An 18891-nucleotide genomic window follows, 5' to 3' on the forward strand; every position below is an offset into this window, starting at 1 on the left:
CAAGAAGACTAAGAAGAAAGGGCACGAGTGACATCGACGATGAGATTGGAGACGCCGGGGTGGGGGGACCATGGCAGGTTGGGGATGAAAGGGGGTATTGTCTTTTTCTTTTCTCAAAAAAGTTTTTTTTTGTGTCAAAGCCACACATTTTTTTATTTGGACTAATTTGCCATATCATGCGTGTGTAATCTACACAATATATCCTTTTGACTGGTTTGTACTTTTGTGTTTAACTGGCACTGTTTGAAATGCGTTCCAGTGTCTAATAGTAAATAGATTAACTTTAAGTGTTAAAAAAAAGTGCTGCCAAGCTTTGGTACATGTCTATATATTTGGCCTATTATCTAGCTTGACTTCTTGAGAGCTTCATTTGATAAAGTATGGGCTACTTGCTTTTCTTGCCTAAAGTTATGCCTGATTACCGGCCACACCTGGCACAACAACCACCTGCAATCAGTAATAATATTAGTGTTAGCTGGATATCCAATTCCTAAGTATTTAATTGCATCACTGTCCAACTTTATTTTGAGAGGCATCAAATTTAAATCTAATGTAACTTGTAGACCCTGCCCTAATGCTAACAATTATGCTTGTACTGGTGTTGAAGCATGAGTTTTGCGTGCAAAACCTATTACTTAAAACTCCTCCTATATCACATTGCAACAAATTACTGGAGAAGGAACCGCTAGTATTTAATTTGTACTAACCTGATGGTGTTTTAACTATCTAATACTTATTGTGCTCGTCTTAAGTGTATTTGATAACCTGGCTGTCACGATCCAAAATTCCCCTTAAGGTCGTAATGGCGCCTAGCCAAACTTACTAAGCAAGCCAACCCGATGATAATAAATAAAATCTATTTTTATTATTTAACAGAGATATATAGCAATAAAAGATAGAAATAGTCTCAAAAATAGTGATAGTATCTAATAACACCACAAGCAAGGCCTAAACACGGCCAATACAATACGCCTCTAAGACTATGTGGCACAAGTACACGAGTAAACTACGGAAATGAGATCAAGTTTGTATACATGTGAAGCTGTCTGAAGTAGAATAAAATACAAATATAATAAGGAACTGGGAGTCACGAATTGCAAAGTAGATCAATCAAGTGTAGCTCACCCTAAGTCTCCGTAAGATCTCCTAGCCCAATCGTGAAGCTCTGCTAGGACCCACATGAGGATTTGCAAAAATAATGTGCAGAAGCATAGTATGAGTACACTACAGTCGGCACCCAGTAAGTATCATGTCTAACCTCGAAGAAGTAGTAGCGAGGCTAGATGCTTCCGGATACATACCACACAAGTATAATAATAGAATTTAATAACTGAACAATAAGTAATATCATGAAAGACAAGAGTCACAGATATTAACGGATAATCATGCTTTTCTAGCATAGAATAACCTTATCGCTTCTCAGATATAACAATGAAAGATTACACGCTCAAGTAACGGAGCCGAGACTCCCAATTAGCATATAATGATGTCAAGTACCAATTTAAAATAAACTAAATACTTCAAAATGAATCAATAATAAGAATGCATGCTCAACCGGTACAAGATCCATGTACCCTCATACAAAATTCATGTATCACATAACGCGATACAAATTCATGTATCGATCCGGTACAAAATTCATGTACTGACCATGCTCACAGGGCCCAAAATAGTATGAGTTATCACCTGACTCGGGAGGAACAGATCCAAATCCAAGCGCAAGAGGGGTATAATAGCATCCTTTATAAATCAATATCCGATCATCATGTCCAATGTGCCATAACTGTTTCTCACCCGCGCGCTTACCCCTCGTGCCAAAATTCTCATGTCCAAATCACCTATTCATTATTGAAAATATATATATGTATATGCTCAAGAATTATAGATAGAAGGTGCCCAAGGACTTAATAAATATCATACGGATATGTGCCCATAAAATCTCCATGTGACTACGGATAATTATGCATTTTCAACATATTAAGAATAAGTTTCCATGCCTTCACAATTAGTCATAAGCGTAGGCATAATTTCTAATATGAATAAGAGAGCAAACATAGTCACATAAGCCAAATAAATCATGAATCGAATGAGCATATAATCAAACAAAGCTTGGAATATTCCAATTTCTACCCCTGGTTATGATATAAACACGGTAAATGCATATACGCTTGCCACAACGTATATACACTACCACCAATACCTTAAACACATAACAAACAAGTTAATCCTAGGGCTCTCCCTGTTAACAAGGTTAGCCAAGAGACTTACCTCCACCCGGTAGCCTCTAATCTCCCAAAAATAGCATTTTCTCTCAAATCAACATCCGAACGAGTCAAATCTATCCAAACACAACTCAATAACGTCAAAAAAGGCCATATAAAACGAACCCAAACAAGTCCTCCTCCCGGAACCCGACAAAATTCACGAATCTCGAACATCCATTCCAATACGAGTCCAAATATATAAGTTTCATCCAAATCCGACTTCAAATCGGGATTCAGATCTCCATCTTTCACTTCAGAATTTTTTTGCCAAAACCTCTAATTTTTCTCTCTTAGATTCACCAAATGCAAAAATCAAAGGTAAAATCATAAGTCAAGAACACTTGCCCAATCCAAGCGGGTGAAAATTGCCTAAACAATTGCCTCAATCCGAGCTCCCAATATCAAAATATGATAAAATGAGTAAAAGTCTCGAAAAAGACATCTTAGAGCATTACCCAGTTAAACCCTTCGAGAAGCCGACACGTGCCTTGTATTTGCGGAGCACAAAATCATTGCCAGAATAAAAATCTCCTTCTCGAACGCGACAGGAGCATCGCGAACGTGAAGGCCAAAGGCTCCCTTCCCTTCGCCAACGCGCCCGACAGCCTCGCGAACGCAAAAGCCTGCTGCCTAGTACCACTCCCTTCTTCGCGAACGCAACTGCCTTACACGAACGCGAAGAGCAAACCTTCCAGCTCCAAATCCCTTCATTGTGAACGCGATGCTCCCACGCGAACGTGAAAGACATCAGACACCAGCAAAAATCTGATATCCAAAACACATGAAAATGGTCCGAAACCATCCCGAAACATAGCCGAGCCCCCCGAAACCCCATCCAATCACACCAACAAGTCCAAATACCTCCACCAAACTTATCCAAATTCTCAAAACATAAGTTATAATATTAAAACCAAGAATCGACGATCCAAACACATATTAAGCTTCTCTTAAGTTCATTAACTTCCAAATTTCAAACCAAGCGTCCGATTCAAGCCTAATCAATGCGAATTAAATCCAAATTTTACACAATTTTCGAATGATATAACAAACCTATTCCAACTCTCGGAACAACAAAGCAAACCCGATAACACCAAAGTCGACTCCAAGCCAAACATATGAACCTTCCAAACCTTCGAATTTTTAACTTTCTCCAAATAGAGCCAAATCAACATACGAACCTCCAAATCCAAATCCGGGCATACATCTAAGTCCAAAACCATCATACGAACCTATTGGAACCATAAAAACATCATTCTGAGATCTTTGATATAAAAGTCAAACCTCGGTCAACTCTTACAACTTAAGCTTCCATAAATGACATTAAGTGTTCCAAATTACTCGGGAACCTTGCCAAACCAACCAACCCAGCAAGTCACAAAACAACAAACATACATACGGAAAACATCAAATAGAGGAACGAGGCTCAAATACATAAAATAATCGGCCGAATCATTTTATTCTTCCCCTCTTAAACAAACGTTCGTCCTCGAACAAGTTTAGAAATATACCTGGAATACCAAAAAGATGTGGATATCTGCTCCACATATCATGCTTGGTCTCCCAAGTTGCCTCCTCAAGCGGTTGACCTCTCCACTGAACCTTCACCGATGCAATATGCTTCGGTCTTAACTTCCGAACCTACCTATCCAAAATGGCCACTGGTTCCTCCTCATATGACAAGTTCTCATCTAACTGCACCGAACTGAAATCTAACACATGTGATTAATCCTCATGATACTTCCGAAGCATGAAACATGAAACACCGGATGAACTCCGGACAAAGTTGGGTGGCAAAGCAAGCCTGTAAGCTACCTCACCCACTCTCTCAAAAACATCAAATAATGTACCGAGGGCTCAACTTGACCTTCATACCGAACCTCATCATGCCTTTCATAGGTGAAACTCTGAGAAGAACTCTCTCACCCTCAATGAAAGCCACATCGCGAACCCTCCTATCAACATAACTCTTCTGCCTGGACTGCGCTATACAAAGCCACTCCTAAATCAATTTCACCTTCTCCAAAGCATCACAAACTAGATTAGTGCCCAACAACCTAGCCTCCCCAGGCTCAAACCTACCAACTGGAGAACGACATCGCCTCCCAAATAAGACCTCGTACGGGGCCATCTGGATACTTGATTGGTAGCTATTATTGTAGGTGAACTCTGCTAATGATAGAAACTGATCCATCTAGCCTCCGAAATCAATGACGAAGGCTCTCAGCATATCCTCCAAAAATTTAATGGTACGCTCGGACTGTCCGTCCGTCTAAGGATGAAATGCCGTACTCAACTCAACCTGCGTGCCCAGCTCTCCAAAATTGGGATGTAAACTGAGTGCCTCGATGAAATGATAGGCACAAGCACACCATGCAGGCGAACAATCTCTCTAAGATAAATCCGTGCCAACTGCTCAGAAGTTTAGGAAGTCATGACCGGAATGAAATATGTAGACTTGGTCAGTCTGTCCACAATGACCGACACAACATCAAATCTCCTCAAGGTCTGTGGAAACCCAACCATTAAATCCATAGTGATATGCTCCCACTTCCACTCCAGTATATCTAACCTTTGAAGCAAACCACTCGGTCTTTGATGCTCATACTTAACTTGCTGGCAGTTCAAACACCGTGCAACATGCTCAATGATGTCCTTCTTCATCCTTCTCCACCAATAATGCTACTTCAAGTCATGATACATCTTCATAGCACCCGGGTGAATAGAATACCGCCAACTGCGAGCCTCTTCAAGGATCAACTCCCTCAAACCATCCACCTTCAGAACATAGATCTGACCTTGAAGCCTTAACACCCCATCATCACCAATAGGCACTTCCTTGGTACCACCTCGTTGCACCGTGTCCGTAAGGACAAGCAAGTGGGGATCATCATATTGACACACCTTAATGTGATCAAACAATGACAATTGTGACATAACACAAGCAAGTACCCTGCTGGGCTCTGAAATATTCAACCTTACAAACGTGTTGGCCAAAGACTGAACATCCATAGCTAACGGTATCTCCATATCTGGTATAAAGTCCAAACTCCCCATGCTCTCTGCCTTTCTACTCAAGGCGTCAGCTACTAGATTGGCCTTCCCCGGATAATAAAGAATGGTGATATCATCAACAACTCCAATCATCTCCGCTGCCTCAAATTCAAATCTTTATATTTAAATAGATGTTGGATACTCCGGTGATATGTATATACCTCACAGACATGCCATATAAGTAATGCCTCCAAATCTTGAGCGCATGTACAATAGCAGATAACTCCAAATCGTGCACCGGGTAGTTCTTCTCATGAGGCTTCAGCTGGCGCGACGGATAGGCAATTACTTTATTGTCCTGCATCAATAGACATCCAATACCAACCCTAGAAGAATCACAATAGATCGTATATGATCCCGATCCTAAAGGCAAAACCAATACTAGAGTCGTAATCAATGCTATCTTGAGCTTCTGAAAGCTCTCCTTACACTCATTTGACCATCAGAACGGAGCGTTCTTCTTAGTAAACTGAGCCAATGGGGCTACAATAGATGAAAACCCCTCCACAAAGGGGCAAAAATACCTAGCTAAGCCTAAGAAACTCTGGATCTCAGTAGCGGTAGAAGGTTTGGTCCAACTATGAACTGCCTCAATATTCTTCGAATCCACATTAATCCCATCACTAGATACCACAAGACCCAAGAATTCCACCGAGTCTAGCCAAAACTCACACTTGGAGAACTTAGAATATATCTTCTTCTCCCTCAAAATCTGGAGCACAATTTTCAGCTGCTGTATGTGCTCCTCAGCACTATGGGAGTACACCAATATATCATCAATGAGCACAATAACGAAAGAATCCAAATACGGCTAAACACACTGTTCATCAAATGCATGAAGGCTACTGGGGCATTAGTCAGCCAAAAAGACATCACCAAAAACTCATAGTGCCCATAGCAAGTTCTAAATGCAGTCTTGGGAATGTCTGAAGACTTGATCTTCAACTGGTGATACCTTGATATCAAATACCTTTGAGAACACCCTAGTACCTAGAAGCTGGTCAAATAAATCAAAAATGCGAGGTGGTAACCTTGTTCAATTGCATGTAGTCAATACAATCCTCATGGAACCATCCTTCTTCTTCACAAACAACACTGGCGTACCCCACGGTGATACACTAGGCCCGATGAACCCCTTATCTAACAACTCTTATAGTTGTTCTTTCAGTTCCTTCAACTCTGTTGAAGCCATGCAATACAATGGAATTGGCATGGGCTGAGTGCTTGGCACTAAGTCAATACCAAAATAAATATCCCTATCGGGTGGCATGCCCGATAGGTATGCTGAAAACACATCTGAAAACTCCCTCATAACCGAAACTAACTCAACGGTAGAAGTATCAGCACTAACATCTCTCACAAAGGCTAAGTACGCCAAACACCCCTTCTCAACCATCTACCGAGCTTTCAAAAATGAAACCACCCAACTAGAAGTATACCCAAGAGAAACTTTCCATTCTAACCTTGGCAACCCCGGCATAGCCAACGTCACGATCTTAGCATGACAATCAAGAATAGCATGATATAGAGATAACCATTCCATAACCAAGATCACGTCAAAATCCACCATACTAAGCAACAAGAGATCAACACTAGTCTCAAAGCCCCTAATAGTAGCCAAATAAGACTGATATACATGATCCACCACAATAGATTCACCAACCAGTGTAGATGCATGAACTGGAATATCAAGAGAACTACAGGGCAAACCCAAATACGATGTAAAGTATGATGACACATAGGAATATGTACAACTAGGATCAAATAGAACTGATACGTCTCTATGAAAGACAAACAGAAATATTGAAGAATCAAGATGAGCGCAGAATCACAAGAACATATATAGAAGGCACCTAACATTGAGTCATATTATTTCAAAAAGATGAAAGTGTTATCATCATCAAGCTAACAATGTCACTGCTTGGATTTCAGAAAAGGGGTAGGGATATTATCACATTGAGGAAATCTATCAAGCATGTCATGTATAGGATTTCAAGTATAGTGGAACTTGGTTTTAGCATCTTAACTAAACAAATAGAATACAGAACCTGCACAAACCTTATGACTTAAGTCGAGTATGTAGTAATCTTCAAAATACACACACAAAGATGGTACAATAATCTAGTATGCTCAAAACATGCTTATACAGTATGATCAAACAACCATAAACTTATCAGAGAGTCAATGATCTTCTAAGAGTTGACGAAATTACAGAAGTATGCTAGAAGGGAAGGATAAGTTCAGATATTATAATCTGGCATCCCCAAATCAAGATGATAATCTTATCTTATCTCTAACAGATTCATATTTGTTTAACTCTGATTTGTCGAGTGAGTTACTACAAATATAAGTAATACTTAAGGCAAGTTTGTATCATGACAGTGCTTAACAGAACATCAAAGAAATCCAAAAAAACCAGATATCTGGATAGTTCGAGAGTTATTAGGTTGTTCTTAAGACTTAAAAACAGAGATAGGTCATCAAATATTCATTGGAATCATTACATAACTTAAATTTCAATAACTAGAGGAAATTTATGATCTGAGAACCTATTTTACAACCATATATCATTAACAAGCATATAAAACAGTCAACCATTAATACATTATTAACAATATCATTCAGTAACAAAACAATTCATACTTAGTAATTCAAACGAACAAAGAATAGGGTCGAGGTTTTACAGACCTCCTTTGGGGCAGCAAACCAAACGAGTACTGAAATTAGACGTTTAGGAAACCAAAAGCTCAGCTTTCAACCAGTAACAAACTCTGAGCTAGAAAGAAAGAGAGAAGCAAAGATTGAGTAAAACTCGAACTTCAAACGAAAATTTCTAAGCAATACTCTACTATATCTTAATTTCTCAGAATGTTAGGTATAGTTGATGTCGTTGGTGTGAGCATGTAAGACTGCTATTTATAGTGACCATTGAGCCTTAGGGTTTTAACAGATTCAAAACTTGTGAGTGGAAGGTGATGATGAATTAATGATGTGAGCATAGTCAGGTAAAATCAGAAAGAATAGAGGGAGAATCATTGAAGATTTTTTACCTGGTCATGTGAAGATCAGGGATGATCGTTGAAATGAAAAACCACCGGATAAATTCCAATGTCCAGAGGTCACTACATTTGACCTCTGGTCATCGAATAACATGATGAAACTCTGAGAAAACCTCACGCATGCTCCGATTTGATGGAGCATAAGAGAAATTAGGAGATTTAAAGTTGCATTCTTTGGTCTAGGGTTGAGATTATTGGGATTTTGAATTCTATCGGTGAAATGGGAAAGACTCAACGGGAATCGCGGGTACAGGAGGTAGGAAGGATGAATCTCTGTATGGATTCATCACCTTGCACAAATTTGTGCAAGGTCTTCGATTGATTTGAACTGTGGGGTTGATAGAAGATGGAGAGAAAACGGAAAGGGAGGTGGCCGGGCTTGTGGGGGAAATGATTAGGGTTTCTGAGAAAGGGGGTCGTCTCTAGGTTAAGCTTTGGGGATAGGATCTAGGCCGTTGATCTGAAATCCTAGTATTTTGGTGTTAAAATGTTTTTGTGGGAAAACTTTGTGGCTGTTGGATCCTTGTGATCCAACGGTTAAGATAAATCTTTGGGTGTTAAAAATTAAAGAGAATATTGGGTTAAAAATCGCGGGCCCTTGATCTAAGAAACGGATGACCCAGATTTGTTGTGTTTTTTTTGTGAGGATGGGAGACGGGCGATGTGGCATGAGCGGATTGGTCCAATGGGAGTGGCATGGATTGCCAAAGTAGAGAGTGAGGGTGGGCTTGGACTGGGTTAATTACGAATTGGGCCTGTGTATTGGGCTAGAATTAATTTAAATGGTAGCCTTTTGTGTTTTGATTATGAATTGCAATTATAGCCTTTTAGCCTTTTAATCCCTTTTGAAATTAAATTAAATAAACTTAATTATTTTCAATAAAATATAGTAAAAATTATAAATATCAAATATACTACTAATTATTGTAATTAATTATTTATAAAATACTTTGTTTACTAATTTTAAATTATCAACATAGTAATCTAATTAATTAGAAATTAAGGAGTGATTCGTTAAATTAATTATAAAGCCTATGTGATGTATATAAAAGTTACTTTAATAATCTTAAAATAGCAAGTATATTTGTGATTACATAATACCAATACTAAATTATTAATTTCAAAACTAATACTTAGTTAATTTTGTAAAATAGGTATTTATTGATTGAAAATACTTTCAAAACATTTATTGTAAATTATTAAGTATAAATAAATTAATTTAAAGAGGGAGGGTCAAAATTGGCCGTCAACAGCTGCATCTCTTTGACCGGAGACGATGAAAGAGTTTTCAGACAAAGAAATTGAACCAAAGCCAATTTAGTCCTGACATTAGGCATGCATTGCAGGAATAGCACGAAGATTATGAGTTGTAGTATTAGGAAGATTCTAGGAGAATTTTGGGGAGTTAGGGCCGAATTCTGGCTTTGAATTGCTTACATACCTCAGGCTTGACGAGGATTAGACCTCATGTAGTTCTGGAGTGTAACCTTTGAGGAAGCGATGCTTGATGGAATTTCCCAAGTATCGCATTATGACGATACTGCGAGGCGGAAGGTTTGGCACTCATGATAACTTTGAATTTGCGACTTGACTTGAAAGATTTGAGGAATTAGAGTTCTACTGAGTGCTTTGAGTTTGAGCTTGGATACTTGGCCTGCTAATGAGTTTGTTGTCCCTCATAGAGTTGTAGCTTGGTTTGCTGCTTAGAAGAAGTTTCACGCTGCGATGTTTGTTCCTGCAAAAAATGAAATACACACATACCCATATATTGCAATCCAGAAGATGTTAAGATGTGATGTAAATGATGTAGGAATAATAATGCCTGGCTGCCGGCTAGCCATTATTTGGGATCGGGATGATGGGATACTTGAATTTGACTCAATTGTTAGTCGGGCTATGTACAGTTCCGCAGATGTCGGATCATTGAGTATCCTCGTGTCGGGAGTAGTTGTAGAATGCATCTCCGCTTGCTGGGAGAGTTTTGCATTGAAAGTGTCTCCGCTTATTGGGAGAGCTTTGCACTGGAAAGGTAAAGTATCTCCACTTGATGGGAGAGATCGACTTGTAGAGTGCGTCTCCGCCTATTGGGAGAGCTTTGCACTGAAAAAGTAAAGTATCTCCACTTGATGGGAGTGGTTGACTTGAAAGAAAAATGTAATCATGGCTGTAAGCTGCACGAGCAAAATGTCAAAATGTTCAAGATAACAATCAAGGAAAAGACAAGCATGCCCAAGAGATACTCTTGACTGCGAGGCTAAGTTGCGGGCATCGATTGGCAAAACGTTGGCGATAAGATTTGTAGCTGTCTACTCTGCTCACGATGTGACAGAACGATCGTGCGGATCGCTCATGTTGGCAGAGCGAACAATTTGCTATATACATGGCTTCGATTGGCGAAGCCGACGTTTACTTTGTATAAGGTGCTCCGATCGATTGAGTTAGCAATTTTCTATATACAGGGCTTCGATTGGTGTAGCCAATGACTCATTTTGTACAAGGTTCTTTGATTGGTTGAGCGGACTATTTGCTATATACAGGGCTCCAATTGGTGAAGCCAACGACTTGTTTTATACAAGGTGCTCCGATTGATTGAGTGGACAGTTTGCTATGTACAATATTCCTTGTTCGTGTCAACAATCTGATTCAAATATCCCTGCAAAGTATTCAAGGGTTAACTTTAGTTATACCAGAAAGATTTAAATAGAGGAAGAGGGGTGATAATCCTGAGAGAGCGGCAGATCCGTCAATTGCCCTAGTATATTTCCAGCATTTCCTTGCGTCATGTTGGCCCTGCACTCAAAGACAAATTCTTAGCGGGAGGGGAGTTGGTTTGTGTCGACCATAGTACTGGCTTTGCCCATTCCTGGTAAAGTTACGCCATGAAGTTCAGTAGGTGGAAAAAATTATGATATTTTACAAAACATTTTTTAGATTTTTTTTGTTTAAGGCAAATGCCGTCGTTCCGGATTATGACATGCTTCGAAAGTTCCTTGAGTGCGAGCGTTGCTTCTTGAAAACTCTATCCCATTGATGTCTGTCACGCCCCAAACTCGGGGAGCGCGACCGGCGCTCAACCGAGAAAATACGGCCGAGTAAGCCCGTTAGATTTCCTTCTACCCAAACTCATCCATGAATAAAGAGGAGATGTACTCCATTAATCAAACACTGAAATTTTTTTATTAACAACTTCCTTTTCATTCCCATTAGCAGCATCATTCATAAATTCCAAAATATTACGAATTTATAGAATTAATAAAAAATATGATTTTCAAATACTAACATTTCTAGTTCAATTCCCCACATCAATCACAACCCACAACCTGTCTACGGAGCCTCTAAGTACAATAGAAGAGTAATATGAAAATGCCGGCAATATGGCCCCGGCTATACCTCAAAACGCAGTACATAAGAAACAAAAGATACATGACCCCGAAATGGAGTGGGGCTCACCAAATCAGCTAGAAAGAGTGTACTGCTATCACTGATCAATGTCGCCTGCTGTAGAACCACCTGCATCCATTAAAGATGCAGCACCCCCGGCAAAAGGGACGTTAGAACTGTCGAATAACACTAGTATGTATAGATAAAAGTCCTCTTTCAAAATAGAATGCCCATATAAGTAAAGGCAACACATAGAAACAACAATTCATAATCAACAATATCCAAATGTCTAGTTAAAACATAATAATTTTTAAAATACGAACTTCATATATAATTTTGGTTGGGAGATCATTAGCACCGATATACCACCATCTTTGTTAGCACGGAGTCCGATCACGCCCGATCGGCTAGGCCATCTCCCCACAAACAATGTGGTTTGACATGTGATGCGAAAGAAAGTTGTTACCAAGAGTAGTACCACCATATCCGCAATATGGCATCTCATCTCCTCCCGATCAGCTAGGCCGCCTTCCCACATATGCCGTGTGGGTTGACTTTTCCAATCCACACTTTTTACCAGTTTCATCCCAATTAAGGGGAATAATATCATAATTTTACCAATATTTCAATTTCATCCCAAATAAGGGGAATAATCACAATCGACCCCTACACCGACACGTGTAGTTTCAGGTGTGGACCTTATGACCCACCCTTCCTCTATTTTGCTAATGAAGCTCCCAAAATATTTTTTATTTGATTTGCACATAGAGGTAACATAAATACAATTGTACTCACCTCAACATCTTTCACATTGTATAAATTCTCATTAGTATTTCCAGTCATTCACAACGACAATATTTCCTTGGCTCATTTGGCCATTCACAAGATTCTTTATTCCTGGCACGATGACCGTATTTCATATTTCACACTTTCACCTCTTTCAATTTCAAATATCACCATCAAATATCAACATATAAAATATTCCGAAAATCACAACTTTAAGTTCATTAGAAATGAACAATTTAAGCACAATAGATGTTTTTCCGAAAAATAGAGTAAACTAATTGGCAATTGATGCACAAGTTTAAATCATCAACAAGTGACACACCATTTATTCTTGAAATACTTTTTTTCAAAAAGGGCAATACACAATTTCCACTCATAAATATGTAAGAATGCAAAACACATTGAAAATGTTCACAAAGCATAGTATTGTTAAAACAGCCACATATGGCATGACTCGAGTACAAAAGCTTTTAGACAATTCTATTTTCGAAGTCATTTTAAAACAGTTGAGTCGAGGCTCATTTCATAATCCTTATCACATATTCTCATTTCATTGGCACCACTAGCCATAACTATAAATTAAATTCTTGGCACGTTGGCCACACTCTATTTCTTCAATTTGCTTATTTCATTTTCAAGCATCTTTAAAGATTATCAACAACAAGACACTTTCAATCAAGACTTTAGGTACATATATGACCAATTTTGAGTCTTAAGCATATCGAGTTTTTCTCACCCAATTGGTATACTAGTTTTCATTTAAAACACGACTCAAAGCCACAACATTTTAATACGCAAACCATACTTTGAATATCTATCTTTCTACGTAAGGTTCATTCGGAATAAACAAGTTTATAGGGAATAACCCGGAATATAGAAGTTGGGAATCTTGAGCCAATCATACTTGATCTTACTGAAACATTATGGTTATCTATTCTAAGAGAGAAAGTTTAGCCAACATACCTCTCTTTGAGCTTTCCTTAAATTACTACAACATTCCGGAAATTATAGCAATCCCAATCTATTTTGAGACATAACAAAATTGAACCATAATTAGGAAGATATTCATGGTTTCAGCTCATTTGAGCATTTTATCAAACACTAGGTGTGCAAATTTAACTACAATGTTCTTTTACAAAATTTCCTTCACTCCACAACCTAATCCTTACTTATTTAAGCTCAACAATCTTCCCACAAATCTTATTGGTACATGCATGTATAAATAATACTCTCATACCCAAGAATTATACTCCTAATCAACCATCTTCTACCCAAATTCGAAATTTAAAACTAGGGTATGGAATCTTACCTCTTAGATGAAGAACTTGTGAGATTTCCTTGTTAATCTTCCAAGATTTGAGCAAGAATTGATGAATAAATTGTTGAGGAACACTTTCTCACTCTAGGGAACTCTCTAACCCTTGAAATATCAGATTTTTGCTCAAGAAATGAGCCATTGCGTCTATTTAACGAATTAGGGTCGGGTTATAAAAACCCAAAAATGAAGCTCCAGAACAGGATATGTGGTCGCATAGCGATCACATAATTGATATGCGGTCTGCATATCAGCCGCAAAATTGGTGCCCAAAATTGATGTCGCATGCCTGGGTCTACGGTCACTATGCGGTCCGCAGAGTGATTCTGCGTCCGCATAGTGGGCCGTAGAAATGCATTTTTCTGCTCAAATTTTCCTTTACTCCGGCACCACGAAACCTTAAACTCATTTGCAAAATTTTACGTGGCTTTACACTCAAGTAGTTCAAAATTTTCCGGGGTGTTACAATGTCGATCTTCCAAGATACTTCTGACGACATGGCTGCTTGCCGTTGCGATCACGTCCTAATATAATCTAATGCATTACAAAGGTTTCCTAGGGTTATGACCGAACCCTTCCAGGTTGCCTACGTATCCAAACGGAATCAGATCTGCATGTAGTTCATGGATGACGATAAAGAAAATATGATAAATATGACCGAGCCTGACTCAGGCAGCCTACGTATCCAAATAGAATCAAGTCAGGACGTAGTTCGATTACAAAATATGCGCAATGATGAGATTAAGAATGGAATGGCTGAGTCTAACTCAGACTGCCTACGTATCCAAATAGAATCAGGCCAGAACGTAGTTCAATTTCAAAAGACGACTGAATCCGATGAGGATTGCCTACGTATTCCTTCCCAAGGAAATCAAGTCGTGGCGTAGTTTCGAGCAACATACAAAACAATATTTGGATTTTCTATTACAAAAGAAAGGGGAGAGAGAAACCGAACCCTACGTGGGTTGCCTACGTATCCCTTAGTGGAAAGTCAGGTTGAACGTAGTTCTGTTATAGCAAAAACCTAACTCTATTGCCTTCAAACGTAGTATCTCTTGATTTTGTCTGAGTTGATTGGCTTCGTGCTAACTCTTCCGTCCATTTTTTCCAAGATTAGAGCTGCACCCGACAACACTCGCTGAACCACGTAAGGACCTTGCCAATTCGGTGGGAACTTTCCTTTGGCTTTTTCCTGGTGGGGAAGATTTTCTTTAGAACCAATTGCCCCGATGTAAACTAGAAAGGCTTCACCTTTTTATTAAATGCACTGGCCATCCTATTCTGATATAACTGACCATAGCATACTGCATCCATTCTCTTTTCGTCAATGAGCATGAGTTGCTCCTGTCCCGTATCCACTCTGCATCGTCTAACTTGGGGTCTTGGATGACTCTTAAGGACAGTATCTCGACCTCTGTGGGTATCACAACTTCTGTGCCATATACCAACATGTATGGAATTTCCCCAGTGGATGTTCTCATGGTGGTCCGATAACCCAGCAAGGCGAAGGATAACTTCTCGTGCCATCGCCTATGATTGTCCACTATCTTTCGCAGAATTCTCTTGATATTCTTGTTGGCTGCCTCAACTGCTCCGTTCATTTGCGGTCTGTAGGCTGTGGATTTGCGGTGAACAATTCTGAGCCTCTCGCAAATTTCTCTCATGGGATCACTGCTGAGGTTAGCTGCATTGTCATTGACGATTGAATCGGGTATCCCAAATCGGCAGACGATGTTGTTTCTGACAAAATCTGCCACTACCTTCTTTGTGACGGCCTTGTAGGTAGATGCTTAGACCCATTTAGTGAAGTAGTTGATGGCTACCAAAATGAAGCGGTGCCCGTTTGATGCAGCATGCTCTATTGGTCCAATCACATCCATGCCCCAAGCGGCGAACGACCAAGGTGAACCCATCACATTCAACTCATTGGGAAGGACCCGGATTAAATCCCCGTGGATATGGCACTGGTGGCACTTCTGCACATACCGGATGCTATCGCTTTCCATGGTCATCCAAAAGTATCCGGCTCTCAAGATCTTCTTGGCTAATGTGAAACCGTTTATGTGAGGTCCGCACGTTCCAGCATATATCTCATCTAATAGTCTGGTTGCCTTAATGACATCTATACATATCAACAAACCCAAGTCTGGGGATCCTCCTATACAGGACTTCCCCGTTAAGGAAAAAGTAATTTTCCAACCTTCAGAGCGCCCGCTTCTGACTATTAATAGCATTCTCCTGGTATTCTCTTGCTTCAAGGAATCTTCTGATGTAGTGGTTCCATGGTTTACCGTCTGTCTCTTCATCTATATGAAAGCAATACACATGTTGATCCCTGATCCCTACCTCGATAGGGTCGATATAATTCTTATCTGGATGCTGAATTATGGATGGTAGGGTTGCAAGAGCGTCGGCAAACTCGTTTTGGGTCCTGGGAACTTGCTTGAGCTCAATCTTCATGAACTTCTTTCATAACTCTATTACATAATGTAGGTATGGAAGGATCTTGACGTTTTTGGCAGACTACTCCCTTGGACTTGGTGTATCAATAGTGTCACGCCCCAAAACCGAGGAGCGTGACTGACGCTCAACCGAGTGCACCCGACCGAGCAAGCCTGTTAGATTTTCTTCTACCCAAACTCATCCACGAATGAAGATAATACATATTTTCACTAATTAGACAAAAATGTGATCATGGTCTACAATACCAACTCATTACTAATAGTTTGCATCATTTTTAAAGTCTCAAATGGGACAAGTAATACAACCACAACATAACATAGTTTGTTTTTACCAGCACTAATACACAACTCACACTATGTCTACGGAGCCTCTATAGATAAAGAAGAGTACAATGATAATGCCAACAACAAGGTCCCGGCTATACCTCAAACAAAATACATAAAGAATAGAAGATACATGACCCGGGATGAAGTATGGCTCACCAAGTCAGCTAGAAAGATGGTGTACTGCTTTCACTTATAAATACCTCCTGCTGTGGAACCACCTGCATCCATTTAAAGATGCAGCGCCCCCAGCAAAAGGGACGTTAGTACCATCGAATAGTACTAGTATGAAAACCAAACACCAATTTAAGAATTTAGAAATACAATATGAATATGATGAATCAGGGCGACAATAGAATTATATAGCTAACCGTTTAAACCATAGCAAGCTTATTAAGAGCTATCGATAACATTTATAGGATTTAAGATGAGATCCTCTGTAATTATCTTCACACAAAGCGGCCCTGTCGCCTCACCCGATGTATGCGGGTCGTGGTGTAAGTACAATACCACAACTCTACTCAAGAGGCCCCACTGCCTCACCCCAATATATGCGGGTGGATGTATAACCATAGTACCAAGAACATACACAAAGCGGCTATGCTACCTCACCCCAATGTATACGGGTGGAAATGCATCAACGATACAAATACCAACACAAAGCGGCTATGCCGCCTCACCCCAATATATATGTGGGTGGTAGTACCACAAAAATACCAAAACTATACACAAAGCGGTCATACCGCTTCACCCCAATGTATGCGGGTGGAGGTGCAGTCCCACAATACCATAATCCCCATACAAAGCAGTCATGCCACCTCACCCCAATATATGCGGGTGGAGGTATATCACAATCACAATCTCTACACAACTTGGCATAATAACTTTCACATAAATCACGACTTGAAATTATAACATGTGGATACACAATCCATAGTTTGGGACACATCTTCAATTTATAATGCAATATGATAAGAGCATTTGAAACAAGAATTGAACATATATTGTCACGACCCAACTGGAGGGTCATGACTAGCACCCGGGCCATACTTGCCGAGCACCAACGTACATTTTATCTAACCTTCCTTATTATCTTTAAGGGCCGACAAGACCAATATAAATGAAAGATATGGATCATGAACATCCAACAATGAAAGATAATGTCATGAACATACGTAACATGGGACGACAAGACTGTCAAGAAACTATATATAAGGTACGAGCTACCATGGTGCCATGAAAGACTATACAACAAAAATCAGCCGACAAGGCATTCCAAACCATACATGAGTCGACACCTGTCTATGAGCCTCTAAAAGAACATAAGTGCTACAACATTGCCGGAATAGGGCCCCGACATACCCATAATGTCTATAACAAAAATGCATACCAAGACCACGGCAAGTCCGGAGAAAGGATCTTGCCAATAACGCTGAACCAGATAGCCTACTGTGATGGGGGAGCTGCGTCTACCCATCTATCAGGACCTGCAGCACGACATACAGCGTCCACAAATAAAAAGGACGTCAGTACGAATAAAGTACTGAGTATGTAAGGCAGAATAGCATAAGTAAGAACAATAATGTAAATAGTGATAGGGAATATACAACCTGTGACATCTGGGTACCTCTGAGGGCTACTGACATGAAATACATGATACATACATATATATATACATAAACGTTTAAAACATATGCCTTTGTGGGCATCATCATCATCATATCGTACCCGGCCATAATAGGCTCGGTAAAACGTACCCGGCCATCATAGGGCTCGGTAGAATCGTACCCGGCCACGTGGAGCTCGGTAAAACCCAACTGATCAGTGGTTGCACAATAGGTGCCATACCCGGCCGACTATAGCGCGGCTCGGTAGAGTAAAATAGATACATATATATGATGCATGCTGGACTCGTTGGAATCATATTTTGAACCTTTCGGAGTGACGTAAGGTCGGTATCCTTCGTACACGTTATTAGGATTAACTCTTCATCAAGAATCTTATAAGAATCAGGAACTACCAACAACATTGATAATATAAGAATAAGAGAAGTAACATCAATATCAATCGTTTCATAAGAAGGGCAGCAATGTAAGTACTGCTAGCTTCTAAGAGTAGAGTATCTTTGGGAGCTCGTTCATTACATTATGTACAATTGGAGTCGTGCAAAAGAATGAAGGGGATAGACTCACATACCTTGTATATACTGCCCAACCTCAAGCTATGCAAATATCACGACTCCTTAGTCT

The 18891-nt window shown here is 39.7% G+C and overlaps 1 protein-coding gene across 1 annotated transcript; it reads right to left on the reverse strand.

Moving 5' to 3' along the window:
• Positions 1-4943: 4943 nt before the first annotated feature.
• On the reverse strand, positions 4944-5408 carry LOC117279922 (uncharacterized). Its single transcript, XM_033659553.2, has one exon. It carries the CDS (start codon positions 5406-5408, stop codon positions 4944-4946), a length of 465 nt encoding a protein of 154 aa, XP_033515444.2.
• Positions 5409-18891: the final 13483 nt, after the last annotated feature.

Source organism: Nicotiana tomentosiformis, chromosome 1, assembly GCF_000390325.3.
Source record: "Nicotiana tomentosiformis chromosome 1, ASM39032v3, whole genome shotgun sequence".
Lineage (NCBI taxonomy): Eukaryota > Viridiplantae > Streptophyta > Magnoliopsida > Solanales > Solanaceae > Nicotiana > Nicotiana tomentosiformis.

Bases quoted from the DNA above. Each gene is read 5' to 3' on its own strand.
- LOC117279922 (XM_033659553.2), bottom strand. From the start codon at position 5,408: ATGATTGGAGTTGTTGATGATATCACCATTCTTTATTATCCGGGGAAG.